Source organism: Vipera ursinii (genome assembly GCF_947247035.1).
Source record: "Vipera ursinii genome assembly, chromosome: 13".
Lineage (NCBI taxonomy): Eukaryota > Metazoa > Chordata > Lepidosauria > Squamata > Viperidae > Vipera > Vipera ursinii.
The window spans coordinates 10,323,812-10,340,877 of NC_139526.1; the positions used below are offsets into that span (position 1 = coordinate 10,323,812).

At 46.3% G+C, this 17,066-nt stretch overlaps 1 protein-coding gene across 1 annotated transcript; it reads right to left on the bottom strand.

Annotated features, from left to right (window-relative positions):
- Positions 1-13,315, bottom strand: FBXL16 (F-box and leucine rich repeat protein 16). The gene is made up of 6 exons (XM_083372478.1): positions 13,130-13,315; positions 7,318-8,030; positions 4,086-4,594; positions 2,047-2,131; positions 1,290-1,353; positions 1-228 (listed from the first exon to the last, which is right to left on the bottom strand). The coding sequence occupies exons 2-6, from the start codon at positions 8,014-8,016 to the stop codon at positions 80-82; spliced, it is 1,506 nt and encodes a 501-aa protein (XP_083228604.1). The 5' UTR covers positions 8,017-8,030; positions 13,130-13,315; the 3' UTR covers positions 1-79.
- Positions 13,316-17,066: the final 3,751 nt, after the last annotated feature.

Consider the following 17,066-nt stretch of genomic DNA (forward strand, 5'->3'; position numbering starts at 1 on the left):
CTCTGGATGGTTGGTCAGTGCTGAGTTAGGATTGGAGAACATGGCTCCAGGATTTGGCCAGATCTTCCAAGCGAGTGGCTTACTCGATCACCATGCAGCTAGGCAGGTGTTGGGAAAAGTATTTAAAGAGCTCTGGAGTCGCGCCTGGGCAATTTGTCAGCTCCAGTTCTTCCAGGTCGTGAAGCTGTGCTAGGCCTGAAAGTCCCGTGGTGGTCAACAGAGGGCAGCCTGGTAAAATGAAATCAGAACAAGTGAATAAGTGAATAAGAAAGAACTAACAAAGGAGAATATTTGTAGGTCAGGGTGGAAATGAGAGGGTCCTTGGTGCTCTCTGAGTTTGGTGGTTTTCTTGCAGACCTCTCATAACCCAACTACATAACTTCAGGGAGTGAGCTTTGTGGAGTGGAAGACAGAGGAGGGGGAGAGGGAGAGGAGGAGGAGGAGGAGGAGGAGGAGGAGGAGGAGGAAGACAAATGTGGGGTTCCTGGTGCTCTATGAGCTTGCTTGTTATCTTGCAGAGGTTTCATTACCCAACTGGGTAACATCATCAGTGCTAGAAGGGAGTGGGCTTTGTGGAGAGGAAGGCGGAAGAGGAGGAGGAGGACTACACTATGGGGTCCTTGGTGCTGTCTGAGCTTGCTTGTTTTCTTGCAGAAGTTTCGTTACCCAACTAGGTAACATCATCAGTGCTAGAAGGAATGGGCTTTGTGGAGAGGAAGGAGGAGGAGGAGGAGGACAACTGTGGGGTCCTTGGTTCTCTCTGAGCTTGCTTGTTTTCTTGCAGACGTTTCATTACCCAAACTAGGTAGCATCATCAATGCAAACGTCTGCAGAGAAAACAAGCAAGCTCAGAGAGCGCCAAGAATAAGAAAGAATATCTCCGCTGGAAAGACTAAAATCAGGTTGCTTCAAAAGGAAACAGGGAGATGTCCTTCCATTCCGAGAGTGTTTAATTATCTCTTATTGACACTTTTGTCCATATGGGTATGAGTGTATTTGTGCATGTAGGTGTGCCTGTGTGTATGGGTGCATACCCGTTTGTACCTGCATGTGCACACAGGATCATGGGTGCCCCATGTGTGTGTCTAAACAGAAATGCACACATATGTTTGTGTGCCTGTATCTATCATAGTTTGTGCATCTGAGCCTCGGGTGCACCACTATGGGTCTAAGGTCAAAGGAAGTTGGGTGCTTTGGGATTTGGGATTCAGGCCCTGAGGGATCCAAAAAGTCTCTTCCAAACCCAAGTCTGACTGGATCTGAAAGGATCCCGCCAATCCAATACTCACCGGCAAGTGACAAGAGGCGTAAGCTTCTCATTCCCAACAGATGTTTCAGACCAAAATCTTGGACCTACAGAGGAGGAGAAGACAGGATTGTGAGGTTTATTTATTTACTTCCGGGGGAAAAAAATGTACAGGGCTGCCCAATTCACTCATGGTGACTCCAGGCAGCTTATAAAAATGAACCACCACCCCCAAACAAAACCCAATGCACCTCAGCCCCATGGCAACTACATTCAAACTGACCATTTGATGGGCTCCATATCACCCATGGTCCCTTTGTCTTTAGAGCCCTTCAGAAGACTATCAAGATGAGGGCCAATTTTATCTCCACGTGGATGATGTTCCACAGGGAGGGAGCTACCATTCTTGGTCCCACCAGATGGACCTCCTTAAGAAAGGGAATCTATAACATCTTCTCCCTCCCCACCCACTCTGATGGATCTGGTAGATATGACTGGGAAAAGACGGTTCTTCAAACAATTTTGCCCCATGTGTTGTTGGGCTTTCAAGGTGACAATCGTCACCTTGAATTGGACCAGGAAGCAAATTGGCAACTAATGCAGCTCTTTCAAGAGAGGTGACACGTGTGCAAATCTAGACTTGCACAGTACCATGTGGGCTGCCACATTTTGAACCAGCAGAAGCTTCCAGATGCTTCCAGATACAGATCCATACTTTGTCCCCAATGCTCCATTACAAATTACAAGCCTTGTCCTGGATGAGGCTCACAAGGAGAAAATCTCAGCTCCCTTTGGCCTACCTGGCAGCACCAGCGGAGATATAAGTTCCTAAGGGAGGACATGGTAGACAAGTAACTGAGCCCAGTGTCTGTTATCCGTACACACCTGCCAGAGAAATGAAGATGGACAACCGTAAATTTAAAAGCAGGAGAACAATGCAAATATCTCTATGGAGGAGCAAGTAAACTCCTCCACAAGCATTCAAGTTTCATCAGGTCAAGAATCACATTGGACTTTGTGCAGCACGTTGAGGGTCTGACTCAAAAAAGAGGGTGGGACAAGGGCCAGTTTTAGGGACAACGGTTTAGGAGGATGAAAGAACTCAATAAATGTCTTAAGCTTCTACAGTCCTTAAGGGGCCTTTGTACCTTTCACCTTCATCAATTCTCCAAAGGGTGATCACCACTATAAATGTGATCATCGTCATCATCATCAAACAAGCAAATTAAATCTGTTAAAATCTGCTCAGGGTTTTGAAGGCCCCTGGAAATTTGCAAAAACTCAATGTCTGGAGACAGGTAGATCATGGCACAACCAGTGATAAAATGTTACTTGGGCTTTCCCTGTGCTGCCACCACGGGGCTGTTTTGGGAAATTATACATTATGATAATTTTGGTCAGCCAAACCCCTCCTACCCTATGACATATTTACTCCTCCTGATCATGTGTCTTACACCCCTCCCCTTTCTGGGATGGACTTCCTCCTTCTTCTTCCCTGGGGACTCTCCTCCATAACCGGCAGACACATGTGCTCCTCCATGACCAGCAGACACACGGGCAGACACTGGGAGTCGATACTGTCTTTTGACTATTCTGGATCAAACTGCTGTATTGTGATTGATCCCCTTGTTAAGACCCCTGTGCTGGTCTGTATAAGCAGATGTTATCACTGTTAACAGCTCTTTTCCAGATAGCAGAACTCATGAAATACCTTGATCATCCAGAAATACCTTTATTTGCATGCAGATGAGATTACAGCAGACAAGGTGTAGCCAGATGATTTATGGACAGTAATTCAAGGTCAAAAGACAGTAGCAACTTAGTGTCTGCCCATGTGTCTGCTGGTCATGGAAGAGCACATGTGTCTGCCGGTTATGGAGGAGGAGAGTCCCCAGAGAAGAAGGAGGAAGTCCATCCCAGAAAGGGGAGGGGTGTAAGGCACATGATCAGGAGAAGGAGGAAATATGTCATAGGGTAGGAGAGGTTTGGCTGACCAAAATTAGCATAATGTATAATTTCCCAAAAGAGCCCCGTGGTAGCAGCACATTCCCAATATCCCTTATGTGTGAACTAGGACAACTCCTAACTCCCAACACCTCAGGGGCAGGATCAGATCATAGAGGATGAGTGATACCCAGCTGGAGAAGAAGAGGAGAACATCTTTAGATGATAGAACTTGCCTACTACCAAATACGAAAACTTCTGGTGACTGAGAAACTGGCTAGGGCAGCAGTGTGCCCCCTGTCTCCATCCTGATTCTATGAATAGATGCATTCAAAAGTCCATCTACCCACTAAGCAGTATCCCTGGGAGGTTGGTCTTATAATGAGCAAGTGAGCTACCAATGGATATTTGGAAAAAGGAATAGCTGGATCAGGTGTTGAGACGACGATAGCACCATAACACTTTATTGGATGTGTTACAATAAAAGTGGCCATCAGTTACAAGTGACGTTGAGCCGTAGGTCCTTGAGGAAATGTTCTTGAGGATCAGCATCTCACTGGGGGCCCTTTGAGGTACTGAAGAACATTATAGAACACTGGGAGCTACCTTGGACCAAATTAGATCTGTTTCTTTAATTTGGGACCATCTCGTGGGTTCTTCCATCGCCTTACCTCATCCATGTCTGCTCCACTCTCTACCCTTTATCCCTTTGCCTCTTTGGATGGTGACCTTTGTAGGTCTTCTTGGTGGCTTTTTTGTCTCTGTCAGTTGAAGACCGTCAAAGACTGTCAAGCTGTCCAAACATTGCTATGCCCTGGTATACCTAATTCCCTGGGATGTCTTATTTCAGGCCCAAATTTTGTCACCTGAATGAGAGGATCAGGGCTCTCCTTACCTATCAAGCACCAGCTCTTCCAACTTGTGGAGGTCACAAGCGATGTACTCAAGAGCCATGTCTGTGATCCGAGGGCACCATGACAGGTCCAAGCTCCGAAGCTTGCGGAGGTTCTCTGCCACCAGCTCCACTCCATCGTCCGTCACCTTCGAGCAACCGGAGAGGCTGAGCACGCTGAGGTTGGGGAGGCTGTGCACCATGTTCACCACGCCGTGGTTCGTGATTTCCCAGCAGGAGTTCAGGCGGAGAGTGTGGGTGGTGTAACCTTGCTTGGCAGTGAAGTAAGCCAGGGCCGTATCCGTCACGTGGTAGGCTTGAAGATTGAGCTCAGTCAAGTTGGGCAGCAGCTGCGAGATGGCCGCAATGGCATCATCGGCCACGTTAATGCAATCGCTGACACTCAGGGAGCAGATGCGGGCATTCAGGCTCGACCAGAGACCGGCCTCGGTGAAATCATTGCATCCAGACAACTCCAGGTGCATAAGCCCTTGCATCTGTTCTAGCATTACCTGCAAGGGCGACAGGGAGGCTAAGTTCACAAAATTCACTCTAAACCTGGGAGAGCCCAAAAAAACCATGGCTGCCTTCACCCAACACACTTCACATGTTTGCTGTAGTGGTAGTCCTTGACTTACAACTTTCACAACTGGGATTGGAATTTCAGTTCTAAGCGGTGCAGTCATTAAGCAATGCGGTCATCCTGGGACTGGACCTGATTTTATGATCCGCTTTGCCATGATTGTTAAGAGAATCACTGTAGTCAACCATTGCAGGAAGTCCACCCGTGGGCTGAGTTCACGCAACAAGCTCAGCCTGGTTACTGAATTAACCCAGCTTTTAGGTATGCAAAATCTATTATACCCAAGAGGATGGATTTGTACAACACACCGCAAGTTTTAAGCCTCCCCAAAACTAACCAAGGTTGACATTAATCAAGTTTGGCCTCTTTGTAAACACGCCTGCTGATCTTCGTATAGAATCTCATAAGGTGTAGAGAAACATATCTCTGATGTCCCAAGCAGACACATGGCTCTTTTTTTTTTACAACTTCTGCGAGTTTTCTTTTGGAAACTTTGTGCCTCAGAATTGTCAGCTGATTTCCACTGGGATGCTCTCAATATTGGCTAAATGAAAGTGAGTGTGTGGGTCTGGGTGTGGAATCGGTGCCCCTCCAGACATTGCTAAACTCCCAACTCCCAGTAGCCCCACTCAACATAGCCAATAGTGAGTAATGCTGGAGGATGTATCTCAGCAACGTCTGGAGGACCACAATTTTCCCAGTCTGGATAGCATACGGTTCAGTTTGAGGCGTCTTCCTGGCTTACTGAAGTTCTTTCGTAACCAGGGAAGGTTCACATCCCTGGTTTAAACTACTATAGTGTCAAGTGCCAGGGAAATCAGGAAAATCCAGGCAGTTCAAATGTATATAAGGGTTTATTGCAAGCTTAAGCTCTCTACGAGAATCTGAACTACTATCTCTGAAAGCAAATAAGAGTCAACAGAATTAAAAGTGAGCTGGACTCAGATCACTTGTGGACCTGAAGGGACTCAAGTCTGATGATGTCTTTGACCCCTCCCTTGGGCTCAGCCTGGTCATCTCATACATCCAGTTTGTTTCAGAGGAAGGCCACAAGAAGCCACAAGGGTGTCTTGTACACCATCATGCTGGTGACACAAATTATGTTTCTCTGATGCTGCTAACACCAAATACATCATTTTCATCTCTTGAGAAAGTGATATTGCTGCGACATGCTTTGTAGATCAAATGCCTCCAGTTTAATCTTCTGCAGCCTCCTGTCAGTTATAGCTTAAATCATTTCTCACTCAAGCAGACAGTGCTGCTTTAGATGGAATATAGTCTCAGTCAGTATAAAACTGACACTTTTAATTGGTAAAGTTATTGAGAACCGTTTGCTTGATTAATCAGTTGGGAACGAAATAATCTGCAATACGATGTTTTAAGATTAAGCTTCTTCCCCCTCCCCCTATTATTGTATTTTAGTTCTGTTACTATATCAGGACACAGGAAACGATCAGAGACAACTTTTCCAATTACTGTAATTGTAATTGCTCACTAATAGCAACTTCACCCATCTGCTTAAATATCTCAGAAAGATATTTGTTCCAATGGGGTTTAGGCAGCCTGTGGAGACAGCACTGGGTTGCACTGAAGGGAAATGGTGGCTTGTTGGATACCCCTCACAAAAAGAAATAGAATTGGGTCCAATTAGTCTGGTGTTAATTTTGTACACCAAAGCAGGGCTTCCTTTGCGATGAATGCATGTAGAATTAAGTCACAAAATCCTGCATGAGTGAGATGCTACGGGAAGCAAGATTTATTGGTTGAGTTCCTACTTTGTGCTAAGCCATGGTTGACCTTAACTGGGGTTGACTGAATAACCTACAATGGCTAGGTTCCCACTTGAGACTAAGCCATGGTTGACAAAGAAACCATATGGCATAGACTTCATATAATGTGCGGATTCCATCTGGAATCTCTAAATTAAGGATTGTTAAATGTCCCCTATTTTGATAGCCATTCACATGAGCATTTGTGGTGGTGAGAAGACACTGGTGCTCCAATGTAGCTTATAGGGGAAGCCCACAGTTTAATCTGATTTATGCAAGGTCAACCTGGACGCGTGTATTGCAGTGACATGGTCACCAAAAGGCCCCTTCTTCAAAGTGAAGGGGGCTATAAACCTGTCGGACCCTCTTTAAACTGGGCTGGGCTGGGTGGGATTGACACAGAAAGACCTCCAACTGTCCCACTTTTGTTGTGTGCAGGTCACACAAAAATGAGGTGGACCTTTCAACAGGTCCTCCTGGGTGCCAACTTGCCTTTTTTGATCATAGTTTCTAGTCACCTATGCCATAACTTCCTCCATTAGTTCCATGTTTTCCAAAGCAACCTAGAACTAAGAAGAAATTTCCTGGCAGTTAGAACAATTAACCAGTGGAACAAGCTGCCTCCAGAAGTTGTGGGTGCTCCAGCACTGGAGATTTTCAGGAAGAGATTGGACAACCATTTGTCTGAAATGGTATAGGGTTTCCTGCTTGAGCAGGGGGTTGGACTAGAAGACCTCCCGGGTCCCTTTCAACTGTTATTCTATTCTAGTATGAGAAAATGGCAGTATGGGAACAACTTTTGAGGAGCTACCTCCAGCCTAGAGAGCCCAGACTGAATTCTGCAACAGGGACAGGGCCATCAGCCTGGAAGCAGAAGACCTACCTCAAGACCTGCATCTGTGATGGTCGATCTCTTAAGGCTCATAGATTTCACCCCTTTCTTGGAGAGGGCATAATTATCAATGAACTCACAGATGTCCAAGTCGGAAACCCCCACGAGGCAGAAACCATCAAACCCCCGGATTGCAAAACCTTGAAGGTTGACAAATTCCTTATCTCCATTAGGCAGGACATTGTAGAGCTCTTTGGTGTCCAGCACCGGCGTGAGACCCACCCAAAATTTGGGTTGATACAAGACCCTTCTCCACGCTTTGCACACCTGGGCCAGGACACATTTCTCACAGGCTGAAAAGTACATAAACAAACGGTTCAGGATCTTTTCATCCACAGCCAGATGTCTTTTGGTGGGGGAGCCAGACAGGTCTTCCAGGGATGGGATGTCCCCATTGGCTGGAGAAATCTCGTCGGAGGGAAGTCCTAACATGGTGGCTCCTGATGGCCCTCCTGCCAGAGCCGCCAAAGACAGCGGTGAAGTTAGACCAGGCATGGACAGGTCACTGTGATTCATTAAGGCTGGGCTGATGATTGCAGGCACGGAAGACTGGCACAAGCGGTTTTTCATCGCTGGGGTCCCTTTGGTGATGCTCGCCGAACCGAGTCCATTGGCCTGGGTGGGGAGTTTAACAAGTCCATTTCGGGGTAGACATGGGGGTTTGGTGTCACTGTTGCTAAGGTTCGACATCTTCCAAGATCACTCTGGAACACAACACAGAGAAGCATTAGATGTCAGGCCCAAGTCCAAAGACGACACAGTAGAAGCCAGTCAGTATTTTTATTAGCTTATACCTAACAGACAGAATCTTGCCAGACTAAAGCTATAATCAGATTCTAACCCAGGGGGGGTCAAACTCCTCAACATCACGTGACGTGTCGTGACATATCTCCACTTTTCCCCCATTGCTGGAGCTGGGGCGGGCGCAGTTTCGGCATGACGCATCCAGCCCGTAGGCTGGCAGTTTGACACCCCTGTTCTAACCTAACAGATATACCCTGGGAGTTTCTAGGGTTTGGCTACCTTCTGCCAACCTAGCAGTTCGAAAGCCTGCAAACGCAAGTAGATAAATTGGTTTCACTTTGGTGGGAAGATAACAGTGTTCTATGCTGGCCACATGACCACAAAAGTGTCTTTAGACAATGCTGGCTATCTCGACTAGGAAACAGAGATGAGCACCACTCCCTAGAGTCAGACACAACTGGGCAGGGGAAACCTTTACCTTTAAACCTTTAGACAGAATCTTGCCAGACTAAAGCTATAACCTCCTAGCTATCAAGATGTACCTGAAAGTTTTTAGGGTGTGGCTGTCTTGAACCTCTTCCTCCTTCCCCCATTGCAGTCCAGAACTGTGCAGTCTCTCGTTTTGGGACCCTCTCTGGAATGTGCCGTCTCTTCCCTGAGACACCGCAGTCCTCTTGCTGACACTAAACCCTCCCCCACACTTCTTCCTTCAGTTGCACAATCCGACACATTAGTAGCATCCTGAACTCAGCCATTCTCAGAAGAATCCTTCCCTGGGAAATTGCCCAAAAAACCCCAAATGCTATTCCATACCGTTGCTAAGAACATAACATGAGGGGTCCATAGCGCAGCGTGTCTCCAGCTCATGAAATTACTTCCTTTTTAAATTGGCTTTGATGGACCAAAAGTGGAACCGGTTGGGGTTTTACCACTGGCATGAAAAAAAAAAAAACCAGCCATCTCTGCAGCCAGCTGAGCAAAAGTGGCAGAACTGGCTACAAAGACAGGTCTTGTCATCGTGGGGTGATAAGGACTGTTCTTGAATTATTGATCCCCACCTAGTTAATTCATGAACTCTTGGCGGAGGGGAGCTTAGCTAGAGAACCTCACCGTGCTAAGCCATAAAGTGTTTGCGTTTTAAGCCGAGTAAGCTTTGGAAAAACAGCCACCGGAGTTTCTTCAATAAATAGCAAAACAAACCATAGATTACTTTGATTTCCACACACAGGTCCACGCAAGTCTTGAGCTGCAAGTCGGAAAGGACACTTTAGGCTGTCTGGATTCTATGTGCATTCCCCAGCTTTGATTTGCATATTCAAGGACAATATGTCATCTCCAGTATTTTGCCTCACAGCCTTCCTTTAGGCAGCTAGCAAATTAAATCATTGATAATTTCTGCTTTACACAATAGGTGCATTTTATGGGCAGTTTATCTCAGATACCTTCTACAAACAGCCTCTATCCAAAGGATTTTGTGTTCTGTGTGTCAAGATAGCAGTCACATCCTTTTAAAAGTGTCATGACCAAACTCCTGACTTTTTTGACCCCTGTGGACTCCCCCTGTCCATATTACCATCGGCTCTTTTGACTTTACAAGGCACTTGTCTCCCAGTCAATGTTTGAGCTTTTTTTGTGTGCCCTAAAACTATTTTATCTTTCACAAGTAATCCAGAACTTCTCAATGTTAGCAACTTTAAGATGTATGGACTTCAGCTCCCAGAATTCCTAGTCAGCATGCTGGCTGGGGAATTCTGGGAACTGAAATCCACACCTTAAAAGTTACAAACTCCCAGAAATCCCCAATCAGCATGCTGGCTGGAGAATTCTGGGAACTGGTCCACACACTTTAAAGTTGACTGGGGAATCCTGGGATTTTGCAACTTTTTAAGATGTGTGGATTTCAATTCCCAGAATTCCACAGCCAGAATGCTGACTGGGGAATTCTGGGAGTTGAAGTCCACACATCTTAAAGTTGCTGAGATTGAGGAACACTGCTGTGACCCAACACTTAATCTGAAGAAAACTCCTGCTGGTTGATGATTTCATAACAGATGATTATTGTAAATTCAAATGATGGCATAACTTTGTTGTTTTTGATTCCTCCCACCCTGCCTTCCATTCTGGCTTTATCCTCAACTGCCTAACTAGATCCTAAAGATGGTGAGGTTAGCTGCATTGGAAGAAAATGGCTGACATCCAGATTTTTGCTTTTAGTGTTTTGGGGGGCTTCTGAGCTGCCCACAATTGTGTTTCTAAAGAGGGTAGCCAAACCAGCCCACCAGCCAGCAGCTAGCCAGCCAACTAGCTAACCAACCAACAAGCGACTACAAACTTTTTATAAACAGACCAATTCCAGTGACTTTCCCCACATCACTTCATTGCAATACCCTGGATTATTTCCCAAGGGATTCTTGAAGTAGCTCAGTAGTTTAATCATTCTGACCCTAACACACTTCCAAGCTGTGATTTGCAAGGAGCTGGCAGCAAAATCCTTCCAGCTTCTGCTACGTTTGCTGGAGCTGTGCCTTGAAGGAAATTTTCAGAAGCCGTTACCCAAAAAAATTAAAATAAAAATAAAAATGATCAGAAGCATTTACTGAGCCCTGGGGGGCTGGGGAGCTAGCCTTTGGAAGAGATTGGGGCTGGCTCCTTCATGTCCTGTGGAGATGTGAGAGGGAGGGGAGAAAAAAAACACACAATCAGACTTGCTGGATTCTGTTATTGCATCTTAATAAAGCTTAGTTCTAGTTTTCTTTTAAAGTGGGCTTCCTAATCTGGACAATGTCTGAAGGATAGTCATTTGGGGATGAGTTTCCGGACTGAAGGTAATAATAGACAGGTGAAGGTGGGTGGAGGCAAACGTGTCATTAGCAGGTCTAGAAAACTAAATGCAAACCTGCCTAGGATTCCAGCTAGGACTGGACTCCTAGACAGATACATTTAGTTTTCTAGTTTCTTACCCACAATGTGGAAGTCATTTCCCTTTTCTGGAATCTATTTCCCAGCGTGGGTTGCAGCCCTTTGGTTTCTTAAAATCTCTTGCTAAGGGTCTTTTTTGCCCAGGTTCGCCTGGTGTGCCAGTTGCGACCCTATTTATTTAATTCCATTTATATCCCGCCCTTCTCCGAAGACTCAGGGCGGCTTACAAGCTTAGCAGTAGCCTTCATTCTATGTATATGCCTGCTTGTTAGGGCTTTCACACACACACCCCAAGCGGCATTATTACAAAGTCAGCTTAATTGCCCCCAACAATCTGGGTCCTCATTTTACCTACCTCGGAAGGATGGAAGGCTGAGTCAACCTTGAGCCTGGTGGGACTCGAACCTGCACTAATGGCAGGCAGCTGGTGTTACTTAAGGAGGAATTAGCCTACTGCTCCACCAAGGCTCTTATCTGGACCGAGATGCCCTATGCACAGTCACCCATGCGCTCGTGACCTCCCGGTTAGACTACTGCAACGCTCTCTATATGGGGCTGCCCTCGAGGACCACTCAGAGGCTTCAGCTGGTGCAGAATGCAGCCGCGCGAGTTGTGATGGGGGTTTCCCGATACTCCCATGTAATACCTCTACTCCGCGAGCTGCATTGGCTCCCGGTTGCCCTCCGGGTGAGATTCAAGGTGCTGGTGATGACCTATAAACCCTAAATGGCTTGGGTCCAGGATATTTGAGGGAACACCTGCTGCCAGCATCAAGTTCCCTTTGTCCTGTGCGCTCCCATAGGGAGGGCCTTCTCAGGGTGCTGCTGGTAAAAGACTGCCGGCGGATAACACCCATGGGGAGGGCCTCAGTGGGTGCGCCAGACCTTTGGAACCAGCTCCCTTTGGAGCTTAGGACTGCCCCCGACCTTTGGTCATTCCGCTGGGACCTGAAGACCTGGCTCTTTGAGCTTTCCGGCCCAGGCTGAGAGTTTTTAAATGGGGTTTTATATTTGTTTTCAGGGATTAAATTTAATTATTTTAACTGTTTTTAACTTTTGTATTGTATTGACGTTTTTTAAATACTTTGTAAACCGCCCTGAGTCCTATGGGAAAAGGGCGGTATATAAATTCAATAAACAATAAACTTAACTCGGTTCTCTCAATCTTAGCAATTCTAAGACTTGTGGACTTCCGTCCCCAGAATTCCCCAGGCAGCCTTAGAATATGTGGACTTCCAATTCCCAAGAACTCCCTAGCCTACATGCTGGCTAGGGAATTCTGGAAGTTGAAGGCCACATGTCTTAAAGTTGTCAAGGTTGAGAAACTAATCTTAAGTTTTGCTTAGTTGTTTTTTTTTGAAGCTGCCAAGATTTTCTTGGCAACAAACTGAAAATGATTTGCTATCTTATTCTGGGATGGTTTTGTTTTTTTACTTCCCAGTTGAGCTACTCCTGACAGTTCCTATCCTAGTCAGAAGTCTAACCCTACTGAGCTATTTGAAGATGAGCCAAGGTAAGCTAAGAGCCACCTGCTTTAACCTGTGAAATCCACATGCAGTACTGAGCGAGTTTGTATATGTTGCCTACTGTCTGATGAGCTCCTATGTGCTCTCATTTCCAGCCCTGTCGCATTTCACAAAGATTAGCCTGTTGTCTGGAGACTCTGTTGATGAGCTTAAAAGGCACACTGGATTTTTCAAGAATCGTCGATCAGTACTACTGAAAACCAGGTAATTTAAGCCATTCTCCGTCACCCAACTATTGTGTTGAAAGGAATGTCATATTTCTAAAAAGAATAGGAAAAGGATTGAATCCGCAATTGAAGAGGAGCCCTTCCCATCCCTGCAGTAAGCTAACAATGTTAAATAGTTAGGAAGAAATAGGTTAGGCGCCTCGGAGGTCTTCTAGTCTGACTCCCTGTTCAAGGCCAGAGACCTCATACCATCCCAGTCAAATGGTTGTCCAGTCAATTTTGGAAAACCTCCATTGATAGAGCACCCGCAACTCCGGAAGGCAAGCTGTTCCACTGATTAATTATTCTCACTGTCAGAAAATTTCTCCTTGCTGCTAGATTGGATCTCTCTTTAACGAGCTTCCGCCCAAGACAAGAAATCTGAAAAAGGTGACTTTTCCCTCCTCACCAGAACATTTCAGCAAACCTGATTTTTCTCTGGAAACATTTCCAAAGCAAGGGCTGCTTCACCGCACCGAATGTGAGATTGTAGGGGGAAACAGGAAGAATTTCCACCATAGGCTCAATGCCTGGGTGAATCTGCTATTTAAAGCTCAGCTCGAACAGCTGGTTGAACAGCTGGCCACCACGTTGCCTTCTCAACCTCCTGGGGGCCTCCTGGTCAGGATTTGGATCTTCTGCTTCCCTTTAAATATGCCAGTTAAGAATCGATGGCCCCTTCAAGGTCCTTCCGTGTGTCAGGTCAAGCTCTTCAGCCAGACTGGAAAGGCTGCCCAAATGTTCTACGCACACAATCTGCTTGTCACATCCAATTTGTCTCAGGCACACCAGCCCAACGATGAGAGCGAAACAGAGCGCTGGTCTCTCCTCTCGAGGGACTCTGGCTGAGAGACGCTGAAGCCAGGCTGGGGTTCTGCCGTCTACAAGCTTCCTGCACTCACGATCACGTGCCAATGCAGATTTACTGGCTTGGAGAAATTCCTCTCAGACACACGCTTGACGAGGCATGCTGCTTTCTTGCTGCCAACAAACAGGCACGGGCCTTCCTTTAATTCAGAGGACGAGCCAGCAGCTGGTCAGGAAGGGATTCAGAGGCAAGCAGTTTCTTTTGGAAGGGGAAGAGGGAGACAGTTATCCACACTTCAGCCTTGTCTCCAGTTTTCAAACCGCGGGTCACAGCGTTACAGGAAAGATCTGGATTTTGCAGCCATTTTAAGTGAAAGCAAAAGAGTACGCACCCTTTTATAATAATGAAACATACGAAGCACGGTTGCAGGAATTGGGTATGTCTGGTCTAGAGAAAAGAAGGACTAGGGGTGACATAGCAGTGTTCCAATAATATCTGAGGGGCTGCCACAAAGAAGAACGGGGTTAACCTCTTCTCCAAAGCACCTGAAGGCAGGACAAGAAGCCACGGATGGAAACTCATCAAGGAGAGAAGCAACCTGGAACTAAGGAGAAACTTCCTAACAGTGAGGACAGTCAACCGGGGGCTTGCCTCCAGAAGTTGTGGGTGCTCCCATCACTGGAGGTTTTTAAGAAGGGACTATTGAGTCTCCTGCTTGAGCAGGGGTTGGACTACAGGCATGACAGACTGCTGGCCCATGGGCCGGATGCGTCATGCCGAAACCGTGCCCACCCCAATGGGGAAAAAGTCGCGATACGTCGTGCGACGTCACGTGATGTTGCGGGTTTGACATGCCTGGACTAAGAAGATCTCCAAGGTCCCTTCCAACTTTGTGATTTTGTTCTGTTAAATAGTGCATTATTTAATCTGCATTTTCTTTTCTGGATAGCTAGGAAAGCTCTGAATATACAAGTAGGTCTCGACAGACAGACTTTTTTTTTTTAGCACAACCGGTCCTTGCCCTTATGAGAGTTGCAGTGTCCCCATGCTCACATGATCACATTTCAAGTGCTTGGCAAACAGCATGTATTTATGAGGGTTGCGACATCTGTTGGGTCACGTGACCACTCTCTCTGCAACCTTCCCAGCTGGCGTCTGACTGGCAAAGTCAATGGGGGAAGCCCGATTAGTTAAAAACTACATGATTTACTTAGCAACTGCAACGATTCACTTAGCCACCATGGAAAAAAATGTCTTGAAGTCAAACACAATCACTTAACACATTGCTTAACAATAGAAATTCTAGCCCCAATTGTCATCATAAGTCGAGGATTACCTGTCACCCTTCTCTCCGAGGTGGATCCACGCTCTTTCCCAATACCAGTCTCTAGCTTTTAGTCTAGAGCAGAGGAGTGTCCAACCTTGGCAACTTTTAAGACTTGTGGACTTCAACTCCCAGAATTCCCCAGCCAGTTCTGAAAGTTGAAGTCCAGAAGTCTTGACATTTCCAGGATTGGACTCTCCCCTGCTCTAGAGCAAGGACTTGGCTATCGTTAAATGCTAAGCAGAGTCCAGGCATGCTCGGACTTCAGTGGGAGATTGGGGAAAAGAGAAAGAACATTTTCCTCCTTGATGATGAAAACTACATTGGTGGGTCACCAAAAATGGTGCTGGACTCAAGGTGATCAGACTTGGTGAAAAAATGGTGCTTCTTTTCATCCTGTGGTCTGCAAGTTGTTGTCGAGAATAAAAAATTGGCAGTTAAGTGCCTCTCTGTTTTCATCTTGCCATTAGAATAAGGGTTGTTGTTGATGTTGTTGTTGTTTTCAAATGGGTTAGTTAGAGAAAGGAACCCTCTCCAGTTCTACGGAAGCTTGCTGAGAGTCGGCAGGATGGAAACTTTTCAAGGACATTCCAGCAGGTGTGAAGAAGATAGCAGACGGTTCTCATAACACAGAGGACCTGTTTACATGAGCTACGTAGACATCTGGAGGGAATTTGGCTGGGAAAGTCATTGTTACATGCTACGGTCTGATGCCTTGGGATTTTAGAGTTAGTTACCTTGCTTTTACCATGCCATGTATTCAATAAACAGTAAGCTTTTCAGAAATGAAAATAATCCCGGTCTTTTATTTGGATACTTGAGCTGGAAGTTGACAGTTGTTTATTTTTGGCATCCAAGGAGCAGTGAGGTCAAACCTTCCACAAGAAGCCGTGAAGGAAGTTCTCAGCCTTAAGATCTTAAGGAAGAGGAATGATGGATCAGCTGCCTCTACTCAGCAACCTCTTCGCACAGGTAGTCACTCATAAGTCTGTTCCCACAGGAACGGGGGGAAAAACAATACACAGAAAAATGTGTCCTAATTTCAGCACTAATCACATTTCTATTTTTGCCAGCTCCTCTCTCAAAATAGGTAATTCCAGATGGATTCTTATGATATGCTTTCATGCCACAGGTGTGTGCTCTGAAGGTGTGCACTAGCTTATAGTCTGCACAGGTAATCCTCGACTTACAACCACCCTTAAGCCCAGAATTTATGTCGCTAAGTCAGAAATTTGTTCAGTGAGTTTTGTCCCATTTTAAGACCTTTCTTGCCACAGTTGCTAAGCGAATCACTGCAGTTGTTAAGCTGATAAAATGGTTGCGAAGTGAATCTGGCTTTCTCCATTTATTGCTTGTGAGAAGGTCACAAAAGGGGACCACATGACCCCGGCACACTGTGACCGTCATAAATATGAAGCAGTTGTCAAGCATCCGAATGTAAATTGTGGGGATGCTGTGAAAAAAGGTCATAAGTCACATTTTTTTCAGTGCCGCTGTAACTTTGAACAGTCACCAAATGAACTGCTGTAAGTCAAGGACTTCCTGTATTGACATTTGCTATGATCCAATGCTTGGAACAGAAGCCTTCTCCTTGCTGTGCTAGCTTTCTACGGTATAAGTGAAGGGGAAAACATTTATAAATAACGTCTCTCCCCCCCCGCTTTTCCCCAGTAGTTTGGAATGGAACAGCCCAAAGTCCTATCTAACCTGCCCGTCGGTTCTCCAGTACGGCCGCCTCCATGTGTAATCTGGGTGGGTGGGCAGCAGCAATTCATGGCATGAATTGTGCAGTAGGTAGGGCAGGTCCCAAGCAACCGACGAGGCTGTGTGCCTCGCGCTGGCTGCCCACGTTGTCATCCCGCTGATTAGAACAGAGCCTCTCCCTCCCGTTGGTGGTGGTGGGGAAAGCTTTGGGCTCTGCATTCAAAGGAAAGGTGCCAATTAGGGGGCCGTGTCCTCCCACGCCACTTGTCGGGTTGGCAGCGGAGGCATAATGCGCTCCCAGCATGGGGGCTCGTAGGCTGGGAGACGGGTCTGTCTCCATTTCCTGCAGTGACAGCTAGTGGTGTTTGGAGACTCAGCTTCTAGAGGTGGGGTGAAGTAAGGAGAGGAGGGGGTGATCAGTTTGGCATATAACAGAATAACAGAGTTGGAAGGGACCTTGGAGGTCTTCTAGTCCAGCCCCCTGCTCAGGCAGGGGAACCTATACCATTT

What these genes read in the sequence shown, in the direction of transcription:
- FBXL16 (XM_083372478.1), bottom strand. Translation starts at nt 8,016, where the DNA reads ATGTCGAACCTTAGCAACAGTGACACCAAACCCCCATGTCTACCCCGA. An exon ending in TCACAGATGCAGGTCTTGAG is followed by an intron (nt 4,595 to 7,317) that starts GTAGGTCTTCTG and finishes TCGCCCTTGCAG; the next exon opens with GTAATGCTAGAACAGATGCA. An exon ending in ACGCCTCTTGTCACTTGCCG is followed by an intron (nt 229 to 1,289) that starts GTGAGTATTGGA and finishes TCATTTTACCAG; the next exon opens with GCTGCCCTCTGTTGACCACC.